The 19,618-nt window shown below is 43.0% G+C and overlaps 1 protein-coding gene and 1 long non-coding RNA gene across 5 annotated transcripts in view; one reads left to right on the plus strand and one right to left on the minus strand.

Moving 5' to 3' along the window:
* Positions 1–1,830: 1,830 nt before the first annotated feature.
* LOC135982305 (uncharacterized) lies at positions 1,831–18,114 on the minus strand. Its single transcript, XR_010599578.1, has 3 exons — positions 11,966–18,114; positions 7,376–7,469; positions 1,831–7,040 (listed from the first exon to the last, which is right to left on the minus strand). It is a non-coding gene; the product is annotated as an uncharacterized LOC135982305 (long non-coding RNA).
* Positions 18,115–18,166: 52 nt separating this feature from the next.
* The window catches only part of AMD1 (adenosylmethionine decarboxylase 1), a 48,903-nt gene continuing 47,451 nt past the window's right edge, over positions 18,167–19,618 (plus strand). For 2 of the 4 annotated variants that reach the window (XM_005287611.5, XM_065588321.1), the window contains exon 1: positions 18,167–18,624. In XM_005287611.5, the coding sequence (XP_005287668.1) occupies positions 18,494–18,624 (131 nt within the window). In that variant the 5' untranslated portion in view covers positions 18,167–18,493. Of the gene's footprint in view, positions 18,625–18,958; positions 19,421–19,491; positions 19,609–19,618 lie in introns of those variants that run through there. The other 2 variants (XM_005287613.5, XM_065588320.1) reach the window with 2 other exon arrangements.

Genomic DNA, 19,618 nt, shown 5'->3' on the forward strand with positions numbered 1-19,618 from the left:
CAGTTCTAGTAATCTGAGGCGCTGTATCATTTCAGACAGAAGCATATTTTTAATGTTGTCTATTTCTCTTTAATCTAATTTGTGTCATTTTGAAAGTTCAGAGCCATATTATATTCACTACAACCTGCTTCCCAAATAGCACCAGTGTAAGATATTACATGCAAGGGATCATATGATAATTAGTAAATTTTATTTTTCTGGGGTCTAAATGTCAAAGGTTCTCAATGTCATGTAATTAATGGCACTTGGCATATTACTAATTTGGGCCCAATGTTTTTTAAAGTTTTCAGCAGGACTGGAAAGAAACAGCATGCTCCTTGTTCAGGTCACTGTTATATGTGTGCTCTGTTTGTTTCTGAAAGCCAATTATTATTCGTATTCCTAGTAAACTTGTATATGATAGTAGCACCCAAAGACCCCAATTGGTACTGAGACCCTATTGTGCTGGGTACTGTGTAAATACAGAAGAGGGACAATTCTCACCCAGGAGGGCTTACAATCTATCCTTAGGCCCCAGAAAAGTAAACTTAATTAATCATCATACAACCCTGCTTGTAATTTCTAATACCATAGATACAAGTACATGGGAGGCAGATTGCACAGACTTTGCACAGACTATACTATAACACTCAGTTCTTATTCTTTATATGTTGTAATGAAAATATAGATCTTCCACAACAACAGAAACATTAACCTACCTATAACAGAGGATTGATCTCTAGGCACATGCCCAGTGCCCCTGTTCCAAGGCAGCTCCTTTAGTGCGTTGGTTTAGCACAAGTGATGGGACTGAGACCAGCCACTGTTCCACAGAGCTACAATTTATAAGGTGCCTGTAGACACATTCAGTTAGGGTTGCTTTTTGGTGTAAGAAAATAGGGTGATGTCTTCCTAGAGCTTCCTAACAGAGGCTTGGGAAATGTAAATTTGTAAGGAGCAGAAACCAGCTAGGAAGGCTATGGGGTAACAAGTCTGCTGGGAGGAAAGCCTCAGCAGTGACAGGGCTAGTACTCTACACCAAAGTTTGTGACCTAGCAGGAGTAAGGTTGCCAGGCGTCCGGTTTTTGACCGGAATGCCTGATCGAAAAGGGTCCGTGGTGGCTGCTGTCTGGGACGTTAAAAGTCCAGTCGGCAGAGCAGCGGGGCTAAGGCAGGCTCCCTGCTTGCCCTGGCTCTGCACAGCTCCTGGAAGCAGCCGGCATGTCCCTGCGGTCCCTAGGTGCAGGGGCAGCTAGGGAAGCTCTGCCCTTGCCCTAAGCACCGTCTCTGCAGCTCCCATTGGCCAGGAACTGCAGCCAATGGGAGCTGCAGGGGCGGTGCCTGTAGGCAGAAGCAGTGCGCACCATGCAGAGCTGCCTGGCCACACCTCCACCTAGGGGCCGGACATGCCGGCCGCTTCTGGAGCACTGCAGAGCCAGGGCAGGCAGGGAGCCTGTCTTAGCCCCACTGCGCTGCTGACCGGGAGCCACCTGAGGTAAGCGCTGCCCGGCTGGAGCCCGCACCCCAAACCCCCGGCCCTTGGTCGGAACCCCCTCCTACACCCTAACTCCCTGCTAGAGCCCGCACCCCGTGCCCCCTCCCGCACCCCAACCCTCTGCCCCAGCCCTGAGCCCCCTCCTAGAGCCCACACCCCCTCCTGCACCCCAACTCCCTACCCCAGCCCTGAGACCCTCCTGCACCCAAATTCTGTCCTGGAGCCTGCACCCTGCCCCAGCTCTGAGCCCCCTCCAGCATTCCAAACTCCTTGGACCCAGCCCAGAGCCCCCTCTTACACCCCAAACCTCTCATCCCCAGCTCCACCCCAGAGCCTGCACCCCCAGGCAGAGCCCTCACCCCCTCCTGCACCCCAACTCCCTGCCCCAGCCCAGTGAAAGTGAGGGGAGAGCGAGTGATGGAGGGAGGGGGGCTGGAGTGAGTGGAGGCAGGGCCTCAGAGAAGGGGAAGGGCAGGGGCCCTGGGGAAGGGGCGGAGAAGGGGGTGGAGCAAAAGTATTCGGTTTTGTGCAATTAGAAAGTTGGCAACCCTAAGCAGGAGGCTGATTAGATTTGTGATTTGTGTTCAGTATATCAGATTCCTAGAAGACGAGGTTCATTGTGAAAACTCCTGCAGTGTGAAGTTTGATTCCCTGGGGAAGTAGTAGGGCCCAATGTTGGACTGAGTGAGCTCCTTCTATAATTTCCATAGTCTTCTAGAAGGTTCTAAAATATTGAAAACATTCAGAGTTAGGTTATCTTATTTTTAAATGGTCTGAATAACACAATTGTTTAATAGCTATAATAATATTGTGGTTTAGAGTTACCTTGTGCTTGTGTCAATCCTAACATTACTTTAGAAAGAACACCCTCTGAAATCATTTGGGTTTTTCTGAGTGAAGATCAGTGACAAATTTAGTCCTGAAAGCCATAATCCTGCAATTGGTTCCACTCAAACATATCCCCGCACCTATGCAGAGTTTGTTGCAGAACTGGGGCCTAAGTCTGTAATTCATCTGAAGCAGGACTCCAGGGTTCTCTTCTTGCCTCTGAAACATCCATTGAAGAGGACTTTGAACAAGTAATTTAACCTCTTCATGCCTCACTTTACCTAAACTTGGAATTTTATTCTATTCATTTTTTTAATACCGTCCTCATCACTGTAGCATCTGAGCATCTTCTGGAAATGTATTAAGCAAAATGACTACCCCTTGTCATGTGACTCTCCTCTTCTGCCATCTTCCTCTCCAAAGGGAAAACTGAGTTTTGCTTTTGTTTATTTTTTATTTTATGGATGTTGTGTATGTTTATTAATTAAGGCAAGGTCAAAGGAGTGTGCCTTGCCCTTGGAATGGGAGCAATGATGACTGAGGTGTTTCTTAGATCCTGCAAGAGCTTTTCAGTCTTGGATGGTCTCTGGGACCTCTGTTTCCTGCACAAACAAGCTTAACCTTTGCAGTAGCTACCTGTCTTGTGTCTGAGGAGCTGAGTTGTTGACCACAGTCTTCATTCTTGAGCTTCAAGTGGCCTTTTAGTTACCGTGGGTCCAGACCTTTGCACACCAATGCTATCTGAGACTCATGAAGTAGAGATGGTTTTAGTAAGATCGAAGTTTGTGAATTATCTTGACAAAGGGAAGATATCCCTGTTAACAGAAGAGACAGACTCAACTACTACCTGTTTTTCCAATATGATACTCTCTTCCAACTATTATCACTTCAGTTTGATCTGGATTGAGTCTTAGTTTACTTTCACCAACTCCCAATCTCAGATTCTGTGCTGCAAGAGTCAGACATACTGAAAATAACTTTTTATATTTTATTGTAGAATAGTGAATGGACTTCAACAGTGGGGGTAATCTATCATTGGAACAACTTACTGAAGCAATTGGTAAATTCATATTCCTTGAAGTCTTTAAATTGAGATTGAATGTCATTCTAAAAGATGTTCTAGTTCAACCACAAATCACTGGGCTTGATAGTATTTACTTACATAGTAGCAAAGAACAAACACTTCAACTGCTGGAATCGCTGGGTGAAATTCAATGGCCTATGTTATGCAGGAGGACACTATATGATCATAGTGGTCTCCTCGGCCTTAAAATGTATTCTTTAGAGGACTAAATTCTGCCCTCTTCTACGCTAATGTGTGTCTGTGGGAAGGATCAAAACTCAAAATAAGAAACAGACATTTCAAGTGTGTGTTTTTTGGCCATCAAGCAAGTTTTTTAATTCTCCCTGGAATCTTGATAACTTCAAGAATTTTTGGTTAGCCACAGTTGTTTATGAATGCCTCCATACTAGCAATTAGTTCGTAAAGGACAGATTTTCTGGATTCTCTGAATTCTAACATGCCAGTGATTTTTCTCTGAAGTGACTATTGTACAGGACACTAGAAGAATGCTGCTGCAGACACATGTTTTTAAGGTAACTGCAAATAGATACTTGTACCATAAGTACTGATCTGTGAGGAAACTTCAAAACAAAAATCAATACTCTGTATCATCATCAAATAAGCGCTGTATAATTTTCACCCTCAAAAGCCCCCATTCCATGGCAGCCTTTTCTCTAAGGGGGAAGGGCTGGACATGAGATTGTCAGTGTCTCTTTGTGTGTCAGACAGATCTTGCTCAAGAATAACAAGCTAGTGACTGAGAATATCCAGAGCTCGAAGTCCCTACTGGCCTTGGAAGCAAGAGGGTAGCTAGGAACTCATGCTTGGATCTCTCAATAGCCTATTATGCTACCATCAGTTTACTACAAGGGAAAGCCATAAATCTCATATTTTAGTGAGAGACTAGATACAGATTTGCACATTATTACATGCATATATATGGTGCCTATTACTATAGTATCTGGGCATCCTTTATGTAGTTTGATTAAAGGAACAATGTTGTCAAGAAATCAAGTCAATTTCCAAAAGCTGCTGGCACTACAGGTGTTCTGGTGTTGAAAATGCAGCAGTCACTGACACCTTGCCTATGCTAGCAGTTCTACCATTGCTTCTACCTGTGGCGCTGCAACAATGTTAGGAACAATGGAAAAGTTCAGGGAAGGGAGTCTAGCATAGACCTAGTGATAAATAATCAGCACTTTCACTTATCTGGGCTATGGTTTTTGCTGCAGACTCACTATCTCTGTGAGCTCCTAGGAGGCCCATTTCAGATAACATCAACAGGTTCTTCTTTGAAATTACCTCTGCATATTTTCCCTTGTAGGATTCACCTTCTGACTGTATGGGACTTTAGAAACTGCAGGGGGAGTTGTGTATACTACGTGCCTGAAAAGGGTCCTGGGTAGTACCAAGAACTTGGGGTCAAGGTTATATTAGATAGGTGGATCAACCAACTGCTTAAGTTTCTTCTGTTGAACTTCAGAGTCCAAAATTTAGACCATAACCCTGAGGAAGAGGAGAAGGTGGGCAAATCCTGTATGATTATGCAGGGACAAAACTCTTTCTGAAGACTCCAGTAACTTATAAGTAACCTCTCTTTTTAACTAAGGTGGCCTCTGCGTATTATCAGTCATTGAGTACATGGGGATGGGGTAGGTAGTAAGCAGTACAACCTCCAGGGAAGTGGGCTGAGGAATTCTAAATTAATAGATAATGGAATTGACCTTCTCAAGTGAGCATCCATTCTGAATGGCAAGTGTGGAAGCACAAACGAATAAACAAGCAAACCAAACTTGAAGTAGCTCTGTGTATTACCATGATACGTTACAAAGGCATGCCATAGATCCTGGCTAAATTCTAGTGGAGTGAGTTCCAGTTCCCTCTAGTACTGGAACTTGAAACTTCTATGCTCGCACTGTAAATAGCCTGATCACTTAGACAGGAATTGTGTAGGAACAGCTACCCTTTATAATATATAGGTAAGTTGTAAACAGGGTCTTATCTGAAATGGGCCTCCTAAATGCTGTAGTCCTGCCTAAATAGCAGCTCAGTGCCATTTTTACATCTCAGACATAGAGCCTTATTTCTCCCTGATGAGAATAATGGTCTGGATAAGATAGAACTAAGACATGACCTTGGGCAAAAATGTAGAAGGGAGATGAAACACAACTTATGTGCTTATGGAAGTCTGAAGGGAGGATCATCTGTCAGAAGCATCATTTGACAGAAGAAGTAATTCACTTACTTTATGGCAATCACTCATGTAAGTGTAAACAGACCTCTCAGAATAGCTTTAATGTGTTATAATTTGAAATGCATCTGAAGATCACTCTGTTCCAAAACCACTGAACAAGATTTAGTAATGGTCTGTCACAGTGGTGGTAAAATTTACCAGGCAGAGGAGAGCTGGAAGGTTCGGGGATTACACCATGATAAAAAGGTTTTTTTAATGGTAGCCAAAATAATAAAACTGGTTGTAAAAAAAAATAACAGGGATTTTATTTAAACAGGAATAAACAGAATTGGATTCCATCTACAATAGCATTAAATAGATTAAGAATATGTATAATAACAAAATGTATAACCAATTGAAAATATATACACTATAACTTATTACTCAGCGTACTTAACTAAATATAACCCTCAAAATATATCTATCCCTGAATGCACAGGCTATTATCTTAAGGTTATTATGATTATTAGTTAGTTCAAGATTCCCCTTTCCCCAGATATCTCACTGGGTACTGTCTTAACGCCAAGTCAATCATTGAGCCTCAGGTGCCTCTCATGATTTTCTGAAGAGATGGACTTGACTCCAGTGATGCTTGCTTGCAGGGGACACACATTAGGCCAGACCAACAGGATCTGAAGGACCCATAGTTCTCCTGTTCTGCCGATGCTCAGAAACTGAGGCTCAGGAACATGTTATCAAACATGGATTGACTTGACCAGTCAGCTTTAAACTAAAGGGACCTCTTCTGCACATCTGTTTGTCCAGCTCAATCTCAGTCTCTCAATTTACTCTCAGTCCCAGTTTCCCTCTGTCCCCACTATCTGTCTCTCCATTTCTCTTCATTTACTCCCAGACTCTGTTTTGCTCTCTCATTTTCTCTTAGTTTCCCCGCTGCCTGCCTCTGACCCTTAACCATCCCCCTCTTAGGAGAGAGGCCATCTCCTCTCACTTTCTCAGAGGAAGGGCTACCTCCTTTCCAAAGACAAATGACAGTACATTCACTCTGAACACACCCAAAACCATACATCCCCATGCAGGATCGAGTCCCTTTACCAAATTTCCATAAGGAAAGAGGAGAGACCTTGTGAAACAAAGAGCTCACAAGAGCTCAAAGGGTGCCTCTAAAAACCAAGCAAGCACTAAATTGAGATCCCATATCAAAATAGGGTCTTTGAAGAAAAGCATTAAGCAGTCCTTTCAAGAATGTCTTTACCATAGGGTGACTGAACATGTTAAAATGGCCCACAAGGTAATAGTGCACAGAGACTTCTGAGAAGAATTCACTCACAGGGGAAGACTCAGCCTTTAACCAGGTAATCCAGGATAGAAGAAACAAAGGAAGAACTTGGAAACTTTAAATTATCCAATGCACATACTGAGAATATTTTCCACTTTTGTGATCAGAATTTCAGTGTGGATGGCTTTCTAGAATGAAGTATATCCTATACAATGTTAGAAAAAGTAAGGTCAGACAACAATTACAATCCCACAGCTCAAGCAGCCAAATTAAAAGGTAAATATTGGGGTGCTGAATTAGGACATTTATTGATTCAGTAGATCTGACAGAGAGCTAGAGGAGGCTCCTGAGAACTCCATGAAAAAAAAAAAAGGAGCACTGTCTTTCAGAGTAAGCCCAAAACAAGCCCAACCCATTTCAAAGGTTGGGGGTGGGGTGTTTTATACAAATTCCATTATTCTTTTAGTAGTTCTAGTTTTGCTGCATACAACATTAAATTACACATTAAAATATTACAATAATAAAGTTGTGTGTACTTACATTTTTTAAAAAGGTCAGCCTTGCTCTCTCCATCCTCCATGGTCTCTCTTGTCTCAATGTGGTACATTCCTGTGTTGAACCATTAAGGCATATCCTGGTGTGGGACAATACATTGGAACATGAGATGTGTCAAGTGGGTGGTCCAGAAAGTTAATGAATTTGGATGTGTTTTCTTAATTGAACTGGAGTGAGGTAGGAGGATTCTAAAATTCTAATGATATTCATATATGACACCAGTCAATTAGCAAAACCACTCCTACAACCATTTTTAAACTATAATTTTGTGTTAAAGTCACCTATTACAAAAAAGCCCAAATAAGCGACCTCCAAATAAAATAATCCCAAAAAACTGCAACCCGTGGTTCTCAAAACATTAAAGCGCCTTTTTAAAAAAACAAGCCCAATTCTGTTATTGGAAGTGGACTTGGCAACTACTGTTCTGGCTCTAAGTGGAGTGATCAAAATGATTCTCTCTCTGTTTTGTCATTTTTCCCAGTCACTCAAGAGATTGGAGGGATGCATGAATTACCCTTGGCTCCAAAGTATGGACAAAGAAGAAAGTCAAGGAAAGTGTGGGCCCCTTACTGAATGAGGGAGGCAACCTAGTGACAGAGAATGTGGAAAAAGCTAATGTACTCAATGATTTTTTTGCCTCTGTCTTCACAAACAAGGTCAGCTCCCAGACTACTGCACTGGGCAGCACAGCATGAGGAGGAGGTGACCAGCCCTCTGTGGAGAAAAAAGTGGTTCAGGACTATTTAGAAAAGCTGGACGAGCACAAGTCCATGGGGCTGGATGCACTGCATCCGAGGGTGCTAAAGGAGTTGGCGGATGTGATTGCAGAGCCATTGGCCATTATCTCTGAAAACTCATGGTGATCGGGGGAGGTCCCAGATGACTGGAAAAAGGCTAATGTAGTGCCCATCTTTAAAAAGAAGAGGATCTGGGGAACTACAGGCCAGTCAGCCTCACCTCAGTCCCTGGAAAAATCATGGAGCAGGTCCTCAAGGAATCAATTCTGAAGCACTCCGAGGAGAGGAAAGTGATCAGGAACAGTCAGCATGGATTCACCAAGGGCAAGTCATGCCTGACTAACCTAATTGCCTTCTATGATGAGATAACTGGCTCTGTGGATGTGATATTCCTTAACTTTAGCAAAGCTTTTGATACGGTCTCCCACAGTATTCTTGCCGCCAAGTTAAAGAAGTATGGGCTGGATAAATGGACTATAAGGTGGATAGAAAGCTGGCTAGTTTTTCGGGCTCAACGGGTAGTGATCAATGGCTCCATGTCTAGTTGGCAGCCGATATCAAGCGGAGTGCCCCAAGGGTCAGTCCTGGGGCTGGTTTTGTTCAACATCTTCATTAAGGATCTGGAAGATGGCGTGGACTGCACCCTCAGCAAGTTTGCAGATGACACTAAACTGGGAGGAGTGGTAGATATGCTGGAGGGTAGGGATAGGATACTGAGGGACCTAGACAAATTAGAGGATTGGGCCAAAAGAAATCTGATGAGGTTTAATTTGGACAAGTGCAGAGTCCTGCACTTAGGACGGAAGAATCCCATGCACTGCTACAGACTAGGGACCGAATGGCTAGGCAACAGTTCTGCAGAAAAGAACCTTGGGGTTACAGTGGATGAGAAGCTGGATATGAGTCAACAGTGTGCCATTGTTGCCAAGAAGGCTAATGGCATTTTGGGCTGTATAAGTAGGGGCATTGCCAGCAGATCGAGGGACGTGATCATTCCCCTCTATTCTGCATTGGTGAGGCCTCATCTGGAGTACTGTGTCCAGTTTTGGGCCTCACACTACAAGAAGGATGTGGAAAAATTGGAAAGAGTCCAGCAGAGGGCAACAAAAGTGATTAGGGGGCTGGAGCACATGACGTATGAGGAGAGGTTGAGAGAACTGGGATTGTTTAGTCTGCAGAAGAGAAGAATGAGGGAGGATTTGATAGCTGCTTTCAACTACCCGAAAGGGGGTTCCAAAGACGATGGATCCAGACTGTTCTCAGTGGTACCAGATGACAGAACAAGGAATAATGGTCTCAAATTGCAGTGGGGGAGGTTTAGGTTGGATATTAGGAAAAACTTTTTCACTGGGAGGGTGGTGAGGCACTGGAATGCGTTACCTAGGGAGGTAGTGGACTCTCCTTCCTTAGAGGTTTTTAAGGTCAGGCTTGACAAAGCCCTGGCTGGGATGATTTAGTTGGGAATTGGTCCTGCTTTGAGCAGGGGTTTGGACTAGATGACCTCCTGAGGTCCCTTCTAACCCTGATATTCTATGATCCTATGACAAAGCACCTGTGATAGAATGTCTGTCTAGGCCTGCTTTAGAGTCAGGATATTAACCTTTTGTAACCTTACCAATATCAGATGATGTAGGCCAAGAAATAAAGTTCAGTCTCCTGCCACAACATGTGTGTGTGTGTGTGTGTTACTCTTATTACAAAGTGTGGCAGGCCAGGTGTAGAGATGCAGGTACTCAGCAGGGAGCCCAGCTACAAGCCCTATTGAGGGCTGGCTCAGATGAACATGCTGGGCTAAGTAGTGACAGCTGGGCTGGGGCAGGAGAGGCCTATAAAAGCCCTAGGTAAACCTCAGTGAGGAGGTTAGCCTGGGAGGAGACAGAAGGGCAGTATCTCAATCTCCTTGCCAACAAGGAAGTCTCAAGGGCCAGGATACCCTGGGGAGGGTCTGTGGGCACTAATTTTGGGGGGAGGTGGGAGAGCCTGCGCTGACCATGTGACTCAAGGGCAGAAGGCTTTCTTTCCGGGAACAAGTTTGACAGTGCTGCCAAACCAGAAGAGCTCTCCATCTGTGTCCCAAAAGACTAGCATACCTTTCCACATATACAAAACAAACTGGGGTAAATTTATTTATTTAAATTTTTCAGGTATAATTATCTTAGGTGTTTGCAGCAATTGTATTTTTTTTTTTTAAGGCATGGTTTTTAAATTGACTATGTCCCTTAATATGTGTTTTCTTTACAACTGGAAGCGTATATTCCAGGATCATCACACCTGCCATGCAAAAGTAGCTCACTATAAACAGAAACTCCAGCAGTAAAGTAACTACTCTTGGGGGGAATTCTGCACCAAAAAATTAAAAATTCTGCGCACAATATTTTAAAATTCTGTAAAGTTCTGCACATTTTATTTATTAAAATAACAAAATCACACCAGTTGCAATTATTTTGGTAATTTATGTCAAAATACCTGTCAGCAAGTATGTCTGAAACAATACAGACAATAAAGATTCAGGAAATGTTGTGCAGTTGGGGCTCCAGCTGACAGCCCCGGTCAGTTGGGGCTCCAGCTGACAGCCATGCGCATGGTGGGGTTCCTGCTGACAGCCCCATGTGGCTAGTCCTGCTGCTGACAGGCCAAGCATGGGGCTGAATTTATTATTTCCACCAGAAGGAAGCATTTTGTTAGAAATCACAGATCTGTGGGGAAAAATAGAATTCTGCAGGGAACATTAATTCTGCATTGTGCAGTGGCACAGGGAGATCTCAGAACCTTCAGTTAGTGGAAAGTCCAGACAAAAAATGTCTTGTAGCACACTATACAAGTAGAATAGCTTGGGCTTAAACTCAGTTACAAACTGAGACTGAGTCTCTCAGATAAAACAATGTAGAAAACATAAAGGGAAGGTTAAGATTATATTGCTACAGAAATATTTACCAAAGGTAAGGTCATAAAGTGCAACTCACTTAAATGGAAAACAGATGAAACATCAAAAAAAGGCTGATTTTAAAATCAGGTTTAAAAAAAAGATTTTCTGTATGCACCTCCTATACCTCTATGATAAGAACCAATTTTTCCCAACTCTAGGAAAAAGTGTTGCCCTCCTATCCCCAAAATGGATAAACTATTACTTTTGTATTGTCCAAAAACAAGCTCTGTGTCAAGATTAATTCTAGAGCAAATTTCAGAGCTGAGTCATGATCTGTATTTAAAAGGAGGTTTTATTTTGGAAATGCTGACACAAGCTTAGCTATAGCATTGCGAGTAGTGAATGCTGCTACAGTGAAACTTAAATCACACTGCCACTGAAAAAGTATAATAGGTTATTTCAGTTGTAAGCCAGCTAATTACACATGCATTTTTAGAGTTCTAGGTAGTTTAGCCACACAGATTCTACTGCTTTTCAGTATGGGAAATATCTTGTAATTTATAGGTGAAGTATTGTACAATATATAAAATTGTGGCAGAGACACTGTAATTTTTTTATCATAATGTTGCCAAGTCTCATGATTGTATTGTCAATCTTGTGATACGTAATCTTTTTCTTACACCCAGCTCCTGGATTCATGTGACTATGTGGAAATCTCACCTTATGAAAAAACATAAGTTTCCATCCCTCATTGTTGCAGAGAGAAACTTAAAAATGTTGAACCACAAAAATTCAACATCAGAAATCAAATAAAAACTCAAACCTATTATTTTTAAGAAAATCTCATTACTTTCAAGCAAACCTCATGAATTTGATGCCTGGCTCATGATTTTTTTTAATACTTAGTTTTGGCAATATTATCATAATTTTAATATTGTAAACCTCTGGTTCCCATTTGAAGTATTCACTTACCATATATAAACAGCCTTTCTACAATATTTTTGTGATTGATGTGATAAATTATCCTTAAATCAAGTTGGTTAAAACCCACCACGAACAATCCCATGTCTCTGCACAAGCTAACACTATGATAGGAATGGAGCATTCTAGTAGCCTAGCTTCCTTCAGTGAACTTTATGGAAAACAACTCAAGATGTCCTACCTCCTACAAAGGTGTGTGTAATTCAGAACAAGAGGAAACAATACTATCTGGATTTGAGCTGTGGGTTTTCCTCTCTTTGTGCTGTTTAGCTGAAGCAAAGGCTTATAGTTTATTCTTTGTCTCTATGAAAAGCCTTTTCAATTAATTTAGACCATAGCTCTTGTCTGTGAGGTCTTAAAAGGAAGAGAATGGCTTTTCTCTTCTTTGTAAATAAAATACTTCCCTAGTGCTAACATTCCATCCACCTGTGGTTGATTCCTTTAATTTCTATTGCACTGTCCAGTTTCTTGATATCTACAAAAGGTGATCTACAAAAGATCTTTAAAATTTGGGTTTGTCTTTTCTTGCAGCTTTGTGTATAAAGAAGGCCTGTTTTGTTTAATTTTTAAACAAATTCCTTGTATTTTACCTTTAGAAATATCAGGCATGTAAGTCTAGTCTTTTCTGGGTTTGCAGAGAATGGGGAGGCAAGGGAGTATCTCAAGATATGAAAGTTTGCCATCCTTTCCATTAGATGTATATTCTGGAAACTTTTACAAAGTCTCCTAAGTGCACATAATGCATTTAATTAAAATGGCATTAATATGGGGGTGGGGGAGGGGGAAGAGTTCTAAACAGTTTAAAATCCCTTCTCAATTACTCAGCTTTCAGTTTCTTACTATGCCAGTTTCTCTAGTTCTTCAATCACCAGCATCTTTCAGAATAGACAACCTGAATTTCTAGTGGTAAAAAAAAAAAAAAAAAAAATGTAACTCTGTTTTTGGCCAAACACTTTAAATTCTTATACATCTAAAGAAACAAAGGGGAACAAGCCCAATTTTTCCCCCTTTGAAGATCTGTAACTAACTTATACATTGTTAAAAGGTGGCATTTTTCTTCATCATCATTGCAGCAAATCCAAATGGGATGTAGCCTCCTTTCAGATGGCGTGTCAACTGGATCGATCTCTAGCTAGATTCTTAAGGTGGTCTGGTGGTATTGGTAAAGAGGAAAAGCACTTTTCTCCTCTTATAGGGGAAATAAAATTGTGATACTGAAGAGAAGTCATCCCACCTCCCTCTCTGTCATCAGTTTGACCCCATTCTTGCAAACACTTGTATGTGAATAACTTTTACACATATGAGTACTACAAAGGACTTCAAAATATGTCTATTTGTGGGCATAAAGTTAAATGTGTGTAAATATTTACTGGGTCAAGGCCTTTGTTTGTGTACTGAATTCCTTTTGATTGAAATAAAGTGAGCCAAATGGGGGAAAGGGAAGGTGAAAAGACACCCAGTATGTTTATATTGCCATTAGAGGGTATGGGGCATTCCACTGAAGTCAGTGGATGCTCTTTTGCAAGTACAGTTTAGAAGATCAGGCCCATAAGGAAAGAGTTTGGGATTAGTTTTGGTTTGTTTGTACCATTTAATCTGTTGATTTTAGGGATTTCTAGGGTCCTAACTGTAATTTTCCTATTTAGTATTATCACTAAAAGTCATCACTATCTCAAAGGTATCATAAAGTACTACTGATCCTATATTTAAGTTTGAGTTTTAAAACAAATCCTTTATTCTCAGTCACATAAATTTAACAAAAATAATTTTCAGTTGAAGTTTGACATACGTATGTGTTAACTGACATAAGAGGCTTTCAGAAAACTGAGAATTGAGACATACTACAAAAAATTTTATTACACATACAAATAGAAAACAACTTAACAGTGCCACAATCTTCCACTGTATTTATAGTATATAGAAAAAAGTTATTGACTAGAACACATTGCAACAACTATTCAGCTAAGTGTTCCTGAACAGTGGTTGCAGCTAAAAGGAAAAAACTCCTACATTTATCATTCTAAACAGTATATTAATCAAATATGCCTGAATACCTAGTTGACAATCATTGCCAAACAAAGATGAGCTGAGAATCCATGTGAAAATTTAATTTGAAAAATAAAGAATAACAAAGATGTTGCAAGATATCTATTGTAAGAAATGTATAATTCATAAGTATATCTTAATTAGCGTGCCACGTTCACTTACTGTGCTATGCTGTATGAATAAGAGAACATCATTTAAAACTATATACTATTTATTTTAAATATAAATACTATTATTATAACATAAAAAATCTCCATTTCTGAGGGGGTTTTATATATGAATATTGTTTTAATTAACATTTTTTACATATACACTCTTTATTCAAGAGGCAACATGAGCTGTAGGAAGTACAGAGTTATGAGTCAAGAACACGAGTTCTTGTTTTTGCTTCTCATGCACTCACTCTGAGGCGTTGAACAAGTCACTTAAAAAGCTCTTCCTATGAAACTCAGACCACCTACCTTTGTCTTAATATCTCCACTTGTGAAACGGGAATGAAACTTACCCGTCACAGTAGTGTTGTGAGGATTAATAAATTAATGTTTGTACAACCCACTACTGTGGCATCTGGGCACCTATTAGCTTTTACATTAGCTCTTTAGTTCATATTACTTGCATCAAAATTGAAATTCTTGGCCTGAGGGTGTAATTTACCTTTAAAAAAACTTCACTGAGTGATTATTTAACATTTTATGTATTTTTCTTTTTAGCTATTGAATAATTCATTTTAAGTAAATTGTGGGAAGGTCACAAACTTTTTTTTTAATTAAGGCATAATTTTCACAAAACTGGCCAGTGATTACGTAAGAACTATTTCTTTGCTATTCAGCAAATACAGAATTTTGCAAGTTATTGTAAGGATATTTTCTGGACAACGAAACAGGTCCACAGGTACCTTAGAAACCTAGCAAAACAGACAACCACTGCTTACTGTAGCATACAACACCACTGCTAATTCCTGAGTTCACATCCAAGGAACAGGTTTACTTCAGCATAGGTACAAACTGCCCCACACCAGAGATCAACTGAGGTATATCAGGCAAAGGTTTGGCTGTACGTACAAACAAGGTGTACATAAACAAAGGCAAAGACTTAAGTCTCCATACACTCTTGTATACCCAAGATGACACCATACTTTTATCAACACCACTCTCCTCTTATTTGTCACATAATATTTTATGACCAAATATAAGATTCCACATTACACCCTAAATTATATAACTTGTATATATTAACAAAACTATCAATCTTAATATTTGACAGAGGTTTGTGGGATTTTGGGGACTTTGTTTACCCTGATTATATTTGTCTGGGTCATCCTAATCTCTCATTGTTACTTCATCCTTGGGAGTTTGTCCCCAAATCGAGGACATTTCAATAATTGAATAACAGGATACATACTAAGCCAAAAACATTGTTTTGTACTCCTTTTGAAAAAAAGGTTATTCAAAGGTTCACGAATCAAACTAAACTAGCCCTTTATTTATATTGATTATGCACTTGCATTTTTATATTACTAGCTAATATACCTCTACCCTGATATAACGTGACCCGATATAACACTAATTCAGATATAACGTAGTAAAGCAGTGCTCCGGGGGGGCGGGGCTGCGCACTCCAGCGGATCAAAGCAAGTTCAATATAACGCAGTTTCACCTATAACACGGTAAGATTTTTTTTTTTGGCTCCCGAGGACAGCATTATATCGGGGTAGAGGGGTGTTTGAGATATGATCCATTAAATACACCTATGCCCTTACCATTTTACCTGACGTAAGTTCACCTAATCATTGCGCTTTACTAATATTTTTCAAACTCTGAGCTTGCCATCAGAATTTTACTGGGCTCCTAAAAGGGGGTCAGATGGAAGGACAGCACTTTGTATTTTTTATTGATATCTAATATAATACATCAGAATAGCAACTAGTTGTGTACAAGAAATCCACTATACGGCCCCTATGTAACAAACATATAAAACCCCCATGCCTTGACTATTTTGACTGTTTTTAGATGTAGACACTAACAATAGATAATTAGCAAGTACATAAGAGAACTATCATTGCTAGTTACAACAGACATAAAAACAAACCAGAATTTCCATAATGTAAATGAACAACTTGTGTTTGCAGAGAGAAATTTTGACCACTAACATTTGACCCACTGAAGCAGGGAGCTGGCTGTAGGTACTGCCTTGTATGCAAGTAGAAATGGGAGAACCAAGGCTGCTAAATCAAGATGAATGTGGGAGGGCAGCACTGGGCTGGGAGCAGTACAGATACATAAAAACAATTAACACTTTTGCCTAGAAACTGGTCAAATGTCTTGAAAGTGCACAGTCTTCTTTATGTGCACAGACTAGATCAGCAGCAACTAGTTTTTTCTATCTGTATCCTTCTAAAGTGTCCTTGGAAATGTGATACAGAGAATAAGCAAATCAGGCAACAGTATGACTGAACTGTGTTTAGCAGAGGAACCCCTCCACCCAACACATTACCGTTTTTGTTCTCTCTCTCTCTCTCTCTCTCTCTCTCTCTTCACTTAGCAGCTGAAAAATAGCCATTCAATCAGCTATCCACAAAACAAGAAATCCTTGTACAAAGGGAATATTCTCCAGGGGTTGATTCTACATACTACACTGCCCCAATTTTCTACCAGAACGGTGTAAAGGGCTGAAGCAGTATGGGGAATTTGTCCATTTTCTTTTGCTCACACTAAAACATGGACATTCTTTCATCACTCCCTCTTTGGAAAGGATTCTTCATTCTGATCAAGGTATGCTCAGCATGGGACAGAAATGGGCAAGGACAAAGTTAGCTTTATGCTACCTTAGTGCTCCCTGTATTCTGGGGCTGGTGGTCCCCAGCATCCAGCTGCCTATTAACCCAAGGTGATGTTCTGGCAGGCAGGGATACCTGGAATGTAGAGCCACTCTGACTATGCACCCTTTCCCTTAGTCATGCTCCCTATATCAAAAAGCTGAAAAATGGTGGTTGGCGTAGAACTACAGTAGCACTATAAGTTCCCCTCCTGGGAACTTTCTCATAGGAGGAAATCCCAGCTGCCAAGATACAGTGGCTTTACAACCCCTTTGCACATACAGAGCAGCATAAAATGGACATATCACAAGCAAATATTGTACCCTCTGTATCACCATCATCTGATGATCTCTGTACTGTACTTTGCTCGCTCACTCTCCCATGCCCTGTCTACATGCAAAAATTGTACTAATGTAACTAAATTATTTTAGAAACTTCTTTCATTAAATTGGTGCAATTGCTCTGCATGCACACTTAAATCAGTTTAAGAGTGCCTTATATCAATTTACCTTAAGTTGATACTTTATCAGTTAAAAAAAAATGTAGTTAAGCCTACACTACTTTTGTGTGTAGACAAGGCCTCACACACATGCAATCACCCCTTTTTCTTTCACACATACGATTTCCCTTACACTATCACTGTTGTTTCTCTCTCACACACAAGCTATTTCTTAAAAAAAGATACAGACTAACACGGCTGCTACTCTGAAAGCTATTTCTTATACATCTGCCATGTCTGCACACAAAAGTTGCACCATTTTAACTGAAATTAATTTTTAAATTAAATGTAGTTAAATTGTTTTAGTTAAACTGGTGCACATCCCTTTGTGGACACACATCTGTTTACAACTGGCTAATGTTGATTTAGTTTAATACACTGGGGTTTGCACCATGTTGAAAAAAAATATTCTCCCCATTCACCCCCTTTCTTTCACACAAGTAGCTTGTGTCACACTCCTCCCTTCTCAGCCTCAGGAACACTAACATCCCCAGCCCCATACCTCACTCTTAAACACCTTCTCACAGCTCTCCGCTCGTTCCCCCTACACCCCTTATGCCCCTCACACTACACACACTCCTGCTTTCCCCGTGTCGCTCTCGCTCGCAGTCCCACATGCCTGCTTTCCCACTCACAGAGCTCTCTCTGGGCGGGCTGCTGTTGAGGGTGGAGTCGAACAGGCCGAGACGAGTTGACAGGCAGGTGCGGTGTCCAATGGGAGCTGGGAGAGTGCGGGGCCGAGAGGCGCCTGTCCAATGGCCGTGCTCTGCGGCCAGTTCCCTGTTACCTGTGCGGGTATAAAGGCGGCTGCGTGCGCGGCGCCCCCTCGCTTACACAGTATGGCCGGCGACATTAGCTAGCGCTCGCTCTACGCTCTTCTCTGCAACAGGGGAACACACGGAATACAAGGAACCGAACCGCCTCGCCTGCCCCGCGCCCGCCCGCCCGGACTGTAACCCCGGGCTCACGCCGCAGCCGCCGCGCACCCAGGCGGTTTCGCTGCTGTTGGTTTTGTTGAAGGGTCACATAACGTTATCTCCTGGAAGGTGACTCGCGGCCGGGGACCCGGCGGCGGCGCGGCCCGTGCAGCAGCAGCCGCCGGGGCGGCCGCCGGGCTGGGGTTAATTTCTGTGGTTGTTGGTTGCCGAGTTGTCGCGCCATGGAGGAGAACGGTGCACACTTCTTCGAAGGGACCGAGAAGCTGCTGGAGGTGTGGTTCGCCCGGGAGCAGCCCTCGCCGCAGGAGCCGCACCAGAGCAAGGGGTCCGGCGATCTCCGCACCATCCCCAGGTTGGCGCGCTGGGGGCGGGCGGGCGGAGGGGAGCCGGGCTGCCGCCGGTGGGCGCCGCGAGCCGCTTCGGGGTGCGGTTGGGCTGGGGGGAGGGGCGCGCCTGGCGCTGTTCCGGGTGAGGCTCTGGGGAGGGCGGGGAGCTGTAACCGTCCCCCGGCCTGAGGCGCGGCCTGTGCGTGCCCGGGGTGCCGGCCTGGCTCCGAATCCCCGCCGGCCTGGCCTTGCCAGGTCCGGCCTCACGCGGAGTGTGACCTTCCCCTGCCCTCCAGGAGCCCCGGGCAGCGCCTCGCTCACAGCCCGCCCGCGGCGCGGTGCCGGCGAAGGTGTTAGTCAGTGACCGGGCTCAGCGCAGGAGCCATGACACCCGCCTCCACCGCGTGGAGCCCGTAGGGCCCTACTGGCAACATGTGGTGACGGGCCAGGGGAGCCGCGGTGTCCGCGGGGCAGGGGTGTAGTGGGGGCAAGTGTCGCAGTCCTGCCCGCGGCCCGGCGCACGCGGAGGGGCCGCAGCTGCAGAGGCTGCTGCCCTGTGCGCACCCTGCGGCTTGAGTCTGGATTCGGCTAGCGCCTGGCCCTTCCCCCGATAGCGAAACCCAGGAGGGAGCCGCCTTTATGGCGGGATCCCCTGCTGCCAAGCGACCGGACTGAGGAGAAAAGGGTGGGCTGTCACCTGTGTCCAGACCCTCATTAGAGTGGGTATCCACTACCTTCCCCCGCCCACGGAGCCTGCAGTAGGGAGGGAGCGATCGTGTCGTCTTTCTCTGCTGCGGAGGCAGGGCTGGGGGTTCCCTCATGGTGGGTATCGCAACAGCTCCAACTCTGTAATGCGTAGAGCGGGTTCAGATAACAACCTCCCTCCCCCGCAGGAACTATTAATCCGTGGGGATCCCCTGTCTGTGGTTGTGGCGCAGTGGGGCAGCCTGGCAGGCGGTAGGGAGTAGCCCCCTCCCAATGCTGAAGTGTGGCTGGAACCACGATTACACGTGAGTTTCC

Source organism: Chrysemys picta, chromosome 3 (assembly GCF_011386835.1).
Source record: "Chrysemys picta bellii isolate R12L10 chromosome 3, ASM1138683v2, whole genome shotgun sequence".
Lineage (NCBI taxonomy): Eukaryota > Metazoa > Chordata > Testudines > Emydidae > Chrysemys > Chrysemys picta.